This window comes from Pseudorca crassidens, chromosome 11, assembly GCF_039906515.1.
Source record: "Pseudorca crassidens isolate mPseCra1 chromosome 11, mPseCra1.hap1, whole genome shotgun sequence".
Taxonomy (NCBI): domain Eukaryota; kingdom Metazoa; phylum Chordata; class Mammalia; order Artiodactyla; family Delphinidae; genus Pseudorca; species Pseudorca crassidens.
In genome coordinates, this window is record NC_090306.1 from 34,031,024 (window position 1) to 34,043,485 (window position 12,462).

Below are 12,462 nucleotides of genomic sequence, written 5' to 3' on the forward strand. Positions count from 1 at the left end.
TACAAATTGGAAAAGAAGTAAAACTGTCACTGTTTGCAGATGACATGATACTATACATAGAGAATCCTAAAGATGATACCAGAAAACTAGAAGGAGTAATCAGTAAATTTGGTAAAATAGCAGGATACAAATGAATGCACAGAAATCTCTTGCATTCCTATACACTAATGATGAAAAATCTGAAAGAGAAATTAAGGAAACACTCCCATTTACCACTGCAACAAAAAGAATAAAATACCTAGGAATAAACCTACCTAAGGAGATCAAAGACCTGTATGCAGAAAACTATAAGACACTGATGAAAGGAATTAAAGATGATACAAACAGATGGAGAGATATACCACGTTCTTGGATTGGAAGAATAAACATTGTGAAAATGACTATACTACCTAAACCAATCTAGAGATCCAAGGCAATCCCTATCGAACTACCAATGGCATTATTCACAGAACTAGAACAAAAAATTTCACAATTTGTATGGAAACACAAAAGACACCAAATAGCCAAAGCAATCTTGAGAAAGAAAAACGAAGCTGGAGGAATGAGGCTCCCTGACTTCAGACTATACTACAAAGCTACAGTAATCCAAACAGTATGGTACTGGCACAAAACTAGAACTATAGATCAATGGAACAGGATAGAAAGCCCAGAGATAAACCCATGCACATATGGTCAACTTATCTTTGATAAAGGAGGCAAGAATATAAAATGGAGAAAAGACAGCCTCTTCAATAAGTGGTGCTGGGAAAACTGGAAAGCCAAATGTAAAAGAATGAAATTAGAACACTCCCTAACACCATACACAAAAATAAAATCAAAATGGATTAAAGACCTAAATGTAAGGCTAGACACCATAAAACCCTGAGAGGAAAACATAGGCAGAGCACTCTATGCCATAAATCACAGCAAGATCCTTTTTGACTCACCACCTAGAGAAATGGAAATAAAAACAAAAATAAACAAATGGGACCTAATTAAACTTAAAAGCTGTTGCATAGCAAAGGAAACCATAAACATGACAAAAAGACAGCCCTCAGAATGGGAGAAAATATTTGCAAATGAAGCAACTGACAAAGAATTAATCTCCAAAATATACAAGCAGCTAATATAGCTCAATATCGGAAAAAAAACCAACCCCATCCACAAATGGGCAGAAGACCTAAATAGACATTTCTCCAAAGAAGATATAAAGATTGCCAACAAACATATGAAAGAATGCTCACCATCACTAATCATTAGGGAAATGCAAAATCAAAATTACAATGATGTATCACCTTACACCAGTCAGAATGGTCATCATCAAAAAATCTACAAACAGTAAGAGCTGGAGAGGGTGTGTAGAAAAGGGAACCCTCTTGCATTGTTGGTGGGAATGTAAGTTGATACAGCCACTATGGAGAACAGTATGGAGTTCTTTAAAAAACTAAAAATAGAACTACCATACTACCCAGCAATCCCACTACTGGGCATACACCCTGAGAAATCCATAATTCAAAAAGAGTCATGTACCACAATGTTCATTGCAGCACTATTTAGAATAGCCACGACATGGAAGCAATCTAAGTGTCCATTGACAGATGAATGGTTAAAGAAGATGGGCACATATATACAATGGAATATTAGCCATAAAAAGAAATGAAATTGAGTTATATGTAGCAAGGTGGATGGACCTAGAGTCTGTCATACAGAGTGAAGTAAGTCAGAAAGAGAAAAACAAGTACCGTATGCTAACACATATATATGGAATCTGAAAAAAAAAAACGTTCTGAGAAACCTAAGGGCAGGACAGGAATAAAGATGCCGATGTAGAGAATGGACTTGAGGACACAGGGAAAGGGAAGGGTAAGCTGGGATGAAGTGCAAGAGTGGTATGGACATATATACACTACCAACTGTAAAATAGATAGGTAGTGGGAAGCAGCCACATAGCACAGGGAGATCAGCTCAGTGCTTTGTGTCCACCTAGAGGAGTGGGATAAGGAAGGTGGAAGGAGACGCAAGAGGGAGGGGATATCGGGATATATGTATACATATAACTGATTCACTTTGTTATACAGCAGAAACTAGCACAACATTGTAAAGAATTATACTCCAATAAAGTTGTTAAAAAAAAGGAAAAAGTACCCCCCCAAAAATAAAAATAGTAATCCTTTAAGAAAAATTAAAATCCTCTCAAAAAGAGTACACAACTTTGATACTTAATACTCCTTGCGAAAGTTCTCCATTTTAGTTAGCTCAAGTGTTCCACATTACAACTCAAATCTTGTTATTAACCCTTTGAGAATGAGGGGAGGCACTTTCTCATTATTATACTTTTCCTTCACTCGATTTTTTAAAAATTTTACTTAAAAATTTTTATTTATTTTATTTATTTATTTTTGGGTGCATTGGGTCTTTGTTGCTGTGTGTGGGCTTTCTCATTGCGGTGGCTTCTCTTGTTGTGGAGCATGGGCTCTAGGCGTGCAGGATTCAGTAGTTGTGGCAGGTGGGCTCAGTAGTTGTGGCTTGCAGGCTCTAGAGGGCAGGCTCAGTAGTTGTAGTGCACGGGCTCAGTTGCTCCACAGCATGTGGAATCTTCCCACACCAGGGCTCAAACCCGTGTCCCCTGCATTGGCAGGTGGATTCTTAACCACTGTGCCACCAGGGAAGCCCTATTTTTACTTTTTATTGAAGTATAGTTGATTTACTATGTTGTGTTGATCATTGCTATACAGCAAAGTGATTCAGATACACACACACACACACACACACACACACACACACATTTCTTTTTTTCCCCCTCAGCCACGCTGCGTGGCATGTGGGATCTTAGTTCCCTGACCAGGGATCGAACCCGCACCCCCTGCATTGGAAGCATGGAGGCTTAACCACTGGACTGCCAGGGAAGTCCCTATACTTTTTTTTTTTTTTTTGCGGTACGTGGGCCTCTCACTGTTGTGGCCTCTCCCGTTGCAGAGCACAGGATCCAGACGTGCAGGCCCAGCAGCCATGGTTCACGGGCCCAGCCGCTCCATGGCATGTGGGATCTTCCTGGACCAGGGCACGAACCCGCGTCCCCTGCATCGGCAGGAGGATTCTTAACCACTGCACCACCAAGGAAGCCCCTATACATTCTTTTTTGATATTCTTTTTCATTATGGTTTATCACAGGATATTGAATATAGTTCTCTGTGCTATATAGTAGGACCTTGTTGTTTATCCATTCTATATATAAAGCTTACATCTGCTAATCCCAACTTCTTACTCCATCCCTCCCCCAGCCCCTCCCCCTTGGCAACTACCAGTCTGTTCTTTCTGTCTGTGAGTCTGTTTCCATTTCATAGAGGAGTTCATTTGTGTGATATTTTAGATTTCACATATAAATGACATCATATGGTATTTGTTTTTCTCTTTCTGACTTACTTCCCTTAGTATGATAATCTCTAGTTGCATTCATGTTGCTGCAAATGGCATTATTTCATTCTTTTTTATGCCTGAGTAGTATTCCACTGCATATATGTACCACATCTTCTTTATCCATTCATCTGTTGATGGGCATTTAGGTTGTTTCCATGTCTTGGCTATTGTGAATAGTGCTGCTATCAACACAGGGGTTCATGTATCTTTTTGAATTATAGTTTTGTCCAGATATATGCCCAGGAGTGGGATTGCTGAATCATATGGTAATTCTATTTTTAGTTTTCTGAGGAACCTCCATACTGTTTTCCACAGTGGCTGCACCAACTTACATTCTCACCAACAGTGCAGGTCCTTCACTGGATTTAGCAGTTCTATTTCATTTTATTTTTTTCTCAATAAATTCTGCTTTTCAACTTGCTCATCTCCCCTCATCTTTCTGTGGAGCACTAAATTCTTTCCACTGTTATAACTTTATTTTTATTCAGTACCACATTATATCCAAAATATTTTAGATACAAAAGTTTCAAGTACTTATTTTAAGTTATAGGTACTTAAAATCTATTTAGCATCTTTTATTAATGCCTGTTGTTTTTTCTTACAGAGCTTATCTTATTAACACACTGACACAGTGAGAAATTTATGGTCATACCTTACATTCCATCATATTACATTTCACCAATTATGCTGGGGATCATATTAGTGAGTATTTATGGATGAGGCTCAAACAGATTCAGGGTAATAGTGGGTAACAGCTAGTCATAAACGTCACACTGTAAAGTTTACTCTTGAATCTCACCAAATCATCTCAAAATGGTCATTCCAAAATGCACTTCACTAAAAATTCTGAGTTCACAAGTTTTGGTTCATACTTCTTTAGCTTGCCATATTCTTGAACTAACTGTGTCATTATTACAAATACCATGTTATTACACAATATTTTTTCATTAATAAAATCCAGGTATAACACAAAAATAATACATATTTGTATGATTTAATTTATATGAAATTGTAGAACAGGAGAAGTAATTTATGAGGATAGAAATCAGAACAGAAATTGTCTGCGGAGAGATTTGACTGGAAAGGGGCATGAGAGACTTTCTATGGTGATGGAAACATTCTTTATGTTAATTGGGATATTGGTTACATAATGTATATACATTTGTCAAAAGTCATAGAATTGTATACTTAAATACATTTATGTATTTGGTACATAACTGTTATAATAATAATAACACTAATGATAATACTAATAAATAAACCCTGGCTAGCTATTACATAATAGTACACATAATAGCATACAAAATAAAAAGAGAGATATAGGGAATTCCCTGGCAGTCCAGTGGTTAGGACTCTGTGCTTTCATTGCCACAGGCCTGGGTTCGATCCTTGGTCAGGGAACTAAGATCCTTCAAGCCGTGTGGTGTGGCCAAAAAAAAATAAGAGGGATACAAACTGCAATATACGTATGAAAGTAGTTACATTAAAAAATAGCAACCAACTTTTGTATACCAAAATAGAGAAAAAACTATACCAAAATTTTATGTGTTACAAGTAGTGAGACAACAGATTTTTTCTTATTTTTACTTATCATATTTTCTACTTTTATAAAATAAACATATAATTATATTTAATAAAGTTGTTTAAATTATTTTTTTAATGATAAATATTTTATGTTATATTCTTACCAAAAAGCCTGAACCTAAATATAATCAAGCTTTTAGCTCTAATTTCCAGTTTACAAGACAAATAGGAGATTGAGGAAAGAGGTAAAGGGATCTCATGAGGAAGGAATCAGACCAATCTACAAAGGACAACATTCTTACAGGACAACTGACCCAGTTTCTTTAACAAGTCAATGGCATAAAAGATGGGGGAAGGGGACAGAGGCAGGGAGAAGAAGAGACTCTTTAAAAAATAATTAAAAGATATATAACAACAAAATTCAGTATATAAAATTTGCTTGGATCTTGGTTTGAACAAACCAAGTATAAAAAAATATTTTTGAGACAATCAGGGAAAATGAATATGAACCAGGTATTAAATGATTTTAAATGATTATTATCAAATTTTTAGTTATGATTATGATATATTATGTAAGAAAATATCCTAATATTTCAGAGATTGATGCCAAAGTATTTAATGAAAAAATTCCATGATTTTGGATTTGCTTTAAAATGCTTCATAAATAAAAAATAGATAAATCAAGTGCTGTATTAAATCAGTGTGATGAGAATATGGGGTTCATCTTACAATTTTCTCTTCTTTGATGAAGTTGTAATGGTTTTTCCATAATAAAAGATTTTAAAAAAAATTGGTGGCCAACTTGTTGCTAAGTGTTTAATGAGGCTTACTTGATAATTTTTTTGTGTGTGGTTTTTATCAGCTTTTAAATGTTCCCTATGAAGATATTATTGTTTCCACTGCAGCTTCTTCAAGAGTATGGCATATGCCCCAGCTTATGGTCTATTCAGGCATTCATGTACATAACTCTTGGGCTTTTTTGCCCAAGATAAAAGTATTAAAAGTGAGTAACAACACAGGTTTTCATTGCCAGAGGCCTAATGTAAAAAAAAAGGGGGGGGAATTTATTTTTCACAGAAGAATAGGACAAAAAAGAGGAATAAATCAGAATAGCTTTAATACTTCTTTTCAATGTCTTAGGTTTGGTACCTTGAATTCAAAAGGCTATGAAGCTGGTTGCAAATAGAAAAGTTTTATCAGAGAAATTTTTTCCTGCATCTCTTTATTTCTGAGTCCATGAAGACTTAGGCTGGCTGGTTCCTTTTTCCATTGGATATGCCTCTGATTTTCAAGGAGGAGAGCACTACTAAGTTTTATAGGCTACTGAGTGGTTAGAAAGTTAATTTAGTTTGAATTTAATAATTTAATTGAGATGTATTACTGAATGTCTACCTCCTGTGTTCACACAGTATAACAGTGGTTATGTATTCTTCACATTTTAAAATTAATAATAATCCTATTTTCAAACTTAGGACATAAAAAAATTTAATTTTTTCATCTAACATTACTCAACAAAAAATTTTTTTTAAATACTTGGAGATTTCTGTCACATTAAAAAAATAACCTAGGAAATTAAAAAACTGTAAATTCTAAGCACTAGTTTTTCAGAAAAATATTTTCAGACTAAAGATGAGGGCACGGAATCCTATTCAAACATTTTTTGGTTACAACAATGGAATAGTCATTACTTGAGTATAATATACTTACCTATGGTAAAACATGCGAGCCATGCCCATTCTTTGCTTTTCCCCTCCTGACAGGACATCTTTCCAGTCCATAACAGCATCCCATCCTTTAAAATATATATAAGTATATATTTTATAAAGCATCTTTTAACTAAAGAGAGCATCTTTTACAGTTTTTATCTAGACAAGTGATTCCTAGCAAGTTTAAGTTATTAACACAAAGAACCTGATATTCCTCAGAAATGCTTGGATAAGCTAGAGAGCCTTATTTTTAAGCATTTTAATTTAGATTTGATATTTTTTACAAGTAATAATTACTTACATTGACAAAGCATCTTCTAAGAATTCCAAATACTGACACTTTGAAAATGTGTTTGTTTCTGAATATCTCCAAAGAGTTGATAGACTTATTTTGGAGGGCGGTGGGAGAAAAGATCAACAGATTTGCATAGGCTTACTGCAAAGTCTACAAAGGGTATGACAGGAGCTAACTTAAATGGTTTCCATCTGACTGGCACTGTATATGAGTTTTCTCATTATATATTTCACAACCTTATTAGGTAGCTATTATTAGTTTTATTTTATAGGTCGATAAGCTGAAATTCATGGAGAAATTGATATATCAAATTTTACACAGCTATATATTAGAGCTAGGATTTATATGCAGATCTATTTATATGCAGGACTTTCTGTTGGCTATTTATTCAAAAAGCAAGCCTTCTATTTTTTAATAAAATAGGTTAGATCAATACATACTGATATAGAAATGTACCTAGAATATTTTTTATATGGAAAACCAAATTGCAGAATTGTGTGTGTATTTGTATACAGTTGACCCTTGAACAACACAGATTGAACTGTGAAATACTTATACAGGTATTTTTTTCAATAGTAAATACTACAGTACTATACAATTTGCAGTTGGTTTAATCCACAAATGCAGAATGGCAGATACGGAGGAAACTTGGTTAAAGACAGCCTACTATAAGTTATATGCAGATTTTTCGATTGCCTGCTAAAACTTTTGAGTTTAGTGGAACAAAGGACATGATTTATATAAATATGTAAAATTAAAGTTTCCTTTGACTCAAATACTTTTCTCTTTCGCCTTCTCAGTTGGCAGGGGGAAAATTTTTTAAGCCCAGAACACTTATCTGCTGTATAGCAATCTGAATCTATTTTTCAAATCCTCACTTATGTTTCATAAATGTTATACAATTAAGTCATAGAGAAAATTTTCTTTCCATGATTTTCACTAGAAGAACACATATACATATATAAATTATGATTGCATTTCTGTAAATAAATACACATACACAATCTCTCTGGGGATAGAATTATGAGACATTTACTTTCTAAGCTATACATTTTTATAATATTTGAAAATTTTATTATTTTAAAATTATTTGTATGGTCTTTCTTAATTTTGTAATAAGAAAAAAATGTTACTTAGAAACAAAACCATGGGGCCTATTAGGAAGACAGCCATAGCAAGTATTTTTCTGAAGTGGGAATATCATAAAATGGAGCAGACTAGGCAAAACCTGATTTTCAAAGAGGAAAATGACTGTCAAAACTTCACACACACACACACACACACACACACACACACACACAAACACACACGACATTTCCAAATCCCAGAGTATTCAAGGCTTAATTTTTCCATTTGGAAAAAATCCAGGCTCTTTGCTTTCTTTATTCTTCCTCAGCTGAACTTTCATCTTTATTAAAATTTCTAAATAAACTTGGTCAAAGGGAAAGGAAATAAGAAGTAGAGTTTCATTGTTTCTTGTGCCCTGGATTGAAAATAAGACTTTCCCTGTTTCCCAGTGATACTCCCCAGTAGGGACCAGTGTTCATTCTTGGGCAAACTTCCAGGGATTTTCTATCTATTTAAAACCATAATTTTAAATTAGGAAAAAGCAATCTCTAAATGCCATGTGGTTCAAAGTTCTTGCTTCTAGTGAAAACTGTTGAAATAAAATTTTCTCTATGACTTAACTTTATAGCATTTATGAAACATAAGTGAGGATTTGACAAATAGGTTCAGATTGCTACACAGTGGAGAAAAATTCTGGACTTAAAAAAATATCCCCCCTCAACTGAGAATGCACAAGACAAAAGTATTTGGGTCAAAGGAAGCTTTAATTTTATGTATTTTAAATAAATCATGTCCTTTGTTCCACTAAACCCAAAAGTTTTAGTAGGCAATATTTCATGATCAGAGAACATATAAATCAAAACTCTAAGTCATAATATCATATTTGATGTTGAAATGGTGAGAATAAGTCAGCTAAGAAGTGAACGGTATTCCTGCTTCCTAAAGATGAACAAACTGCTTTAGTTCACGTCTATTCGTTAACACTTCTACTCCTTTCTATTTTGTAATATCTTTGATGGATAAAAACATAGTTTTAAAATTCATCTTTTACTAAAGCAAAGAATATCTCTAAGCAAAGTGTTAGCTAATCTTACTAGAACTTCAGCATGCTTCTTCCAGAGTAAGTGATGTCCTTGCAAATTTAAATGCTTTCCTGCTTTACTTTAAAACAAGTTTCAGGTTTTAAGGACTAGGCAAGTAAAGTGGGTTTCCTTAGCATTTGTTTTTTTATGTGTAAGGATATAGTAAATCTTATTAGTATCTAAGAACCTAAGATAGCATAGCGCAGTGGCATAGCCTAATATAGAATATTGACTTTCACGTCCCATCGGTGTTTGAATCCCTGTCCCACCACTTGCTGAGGGCCCTGGGGAAACTACTAAACTTCTGAATTTCATCTGTAAAAGAGAGTTGGTAAAACCCACATCATGAGGCAGTCACAAATATTAAGCAGGATGACACTGTAAATTGCTTAATATGTTATATTCTGCAGAGTAAGTACTCAATAAACCATAACAATTACTATTACATTATTAAGGTTGGAAAATTCTTAAAAACAGTTCCAGAATTTCTTTTGACTTCTAAAAGGATAGAATATCTCATGTTTACTATAAATTTCTATTCAGATTGTTCGATTTCAAACTTACCCAAAATAACTTACCCCAAATTAACAGGCAGTTGTTATTCAGCCACAGTGTTTTAAAACTGGGGAAAAGTTGACCATATGAAACAAAAAGACAACCTGCTTTCCATATTTACAGCACTTATGAATTATGATATTATAAACACAATAAAATAAATAGAATAATGCCTCTTTTGCCTAACTCATTTGCTTATTGTAAGGATCAATAAAATAATACATGTGAACTTTCTATATAAAATATCAAGTACCATCACACAAAGACAAAATATCATGGTATCAATATCAACTAGTTCTATTACCTTTAGCAACTGATTCTTGCACATTTACTATGTGCCACTGTTCTAAATACTTTACATACAGTCTAACTTAATCTTCACAGAATCTTTATAAGGTAGATATTTATCCCCACTTTATAGGTGAGGATACAGAGAACAGAGCTATTTAAGATTTTTTTTCAACATCTTTATTAGAGTATAATTGCTTTACAATGTGTTAGTTTCTGCTGTATAAGAAAGTGAATCAGCTATACGTATACATACATCTCCATATCTCCTCCCTCTTGCGTCTCCCTCCCAGCCTCCCAATCCCACCCCTCTAGGTGGACACAAAGCAGCGAGCTGATCTCACTGGGCTATGTGGCTACTTCCTACTAGCTATCTATTTTACATTTGGTAGTGTATATATGTCCCTGCCACTCTCTAACTTCATTCCCAGCTTACTCTTCCCCCTCCCTGTGGCCTTAAGACCATTCTCTACGTCTGTGTCTTTATTCCTGTCTGGCCCCTAGGTTCTTCAGAACCAATTTTTTTTTTTTTTTTGGATTCCATATATATGTGTTAGCATTCGGTATTTGTTTTTCTCTTTCTGACTTACTTCACTATGTATGACAGTTTCTAGGTCTATCCACCTCACTACAAATAACTCAATTTCATTTCTTTTTATGGCTGAGTAATATTCCGTTGTATATATGTGCCACATCTTCTTAATCCATTCATCTGTCGATGGACACTTAGGTTGCTTCCCTGTCCTGGCTATTGTAAACAGTGATGCAATGAACATTGTGGTACATGACTCTTTTTGAATTATGGTTTTCTCAGGGTATATGCCCAGTAGTGGGATTGCTGGGTCATATGGTAGTTCTATTTGTAGATATTAAAGGAACTTGCATACTGTTCTCCATAGTGGCTGTAACAAGTTACATTCCCACCAACAGTGCAAGAGGGTTCCCTTTTCTCCACACCCTCTCCAGCATTTACTGTTTATAGATATTTTGATGATGGCCATTCTGACCAGTGTGAGGTGATACCTCATTGGAGTTTTGATTTGCATTTCTCTAATGATTAGTGATGTTGAGCATCTATTCATGTGTTTGTTGGCAAACTGTATGTCTTCTTTGGAGAAATGTCTATTTGGGTATTCTGTCCATTTTTGGATTGGATTGTTTATTTTTGATATTTATTGCATGAGCTGCTTGTATATTTTGGAGATTAATCTTTGTCACTTGCTTCATTTGCAAATATTTTCCCCCATTCTGAGGGTTGTCTTATCGTCATGTTTATGGTTTCCTTTGCTGTGCAAAAGCTTTTACGTTCCATTAGGTTGCATTTGTTTATTTTTGTTTTTATTTCCATTTCTCTAGGAGGTAGGTCAAAAAAAACCTTGCTGTGATTTATGTCATAGAGTGTTCTGCCTATGTTTTCCTCTCAGAGTTTCATAGTGTCTGGCCTTACATTTAGGTCTTTAATCCATTTTGATTGTATTTTTGTGTATGGTGTTAGGAGAGTTCTAAATTCATTCTTTTACATGTAACTGTCCAGCATTCCCAGCACCACTTATTGAAGAGGCTGTCTTTTCTCCATTAGATATTCTTGCCTCCTTTATCAAAGATAAGGTGACCATATGAGTGTGGGTTTATCTCTGGGCTTTCTATCCTGTTCCGTTAATCCATATTTCTATTTTTCTGCCAGCACCATACTATATTGATTACTGTAGCTTTGTAGTATAGTCTGAAATCAGGGAGCCTGATTCCTCCAGCTCCATTTTTCTTTCTCAAGATTGCTTTGGCTATTAGGGATCTTTTATGTTTCCATAAAATTGTGAATTTTTAAATTCTAGTTCTGTAAAAAATGCCGTTGGTTTTTTGATAGGGATTGCATTGAATCTGTAGATTGCTTTGGGTAGTATAGTCATTTTCACAATGTTGGCTCTTCCAAACCAAGAACATGGTGTATCTCTCTGCCTGTTTGTATCATCTTTAACTTCTTTCCTTAGTGTGTTACAGTTTTCTGCATACAGGTCTTTACCTAGGTTTATTCCTAGGTATTTTATTCTTTTTGTTGCAATGGTAAAAGGGAGTGTTTCCTTAATTTCTCTTTCAGATTTTTCATCATTAGTGTATAGGAATGCAAGAGATTTCTGTGCATTAATTTTGTATCCTGGTACTTTACCAAATTCATTGATTAGCTCTAGTAGTTTTCTGGTAGCATCTTTAGGATTCTCTCTATATAGTATCATGTCATCTGCAAACAGTGACAGCTTTACTTCTTCTTTTCCGATTTGTATTCCTTTTATTTCTTTTTCTTCTCTGATTGCTGTAGCTAAAACTTCTAAAACTATTCTGAATAATAGTGATGAGAGTGGGCAACCTTGTCTTGTTCCTGATCTTAGTGCAAATGGTTTCAGTTTTTCACCATTGAGAACAATGTTGGCTGTGGGTCTGTCATATATGGCCTTTATTATGTTGAGGTAAGTTCCCTCTATGTCTACTTTCTGAGGGTTTTTATCATAAATGGGTGTTGAATTTTGTCAAAAGCTTTTTCTGCATCTATTGA

General features: G+C 34.5%; 1 protein-coding gene across 1 annotated transcript in view; it reads right to left on the minus strand.

The window, feature by feature from the left end:
- The window catches only part of ABCD2 (ATP binding cassette subfamily D member 2), an 80,436-nt gene that overhangs the window by 15,444 nt on the left and 52,530 nt on the right, over positions 1-12,462 (minus strand). The window contains exon 8 of the mRNA XM_067696178.1: positions 6,628-6,712. Coding sequence (XP_067552279.1) covers positions 6,628-6,712 — 85 coding nt within the window. The remainder of the gene's footprint in view (positions 1-6,627; positions 6,713-12,462) is intronic.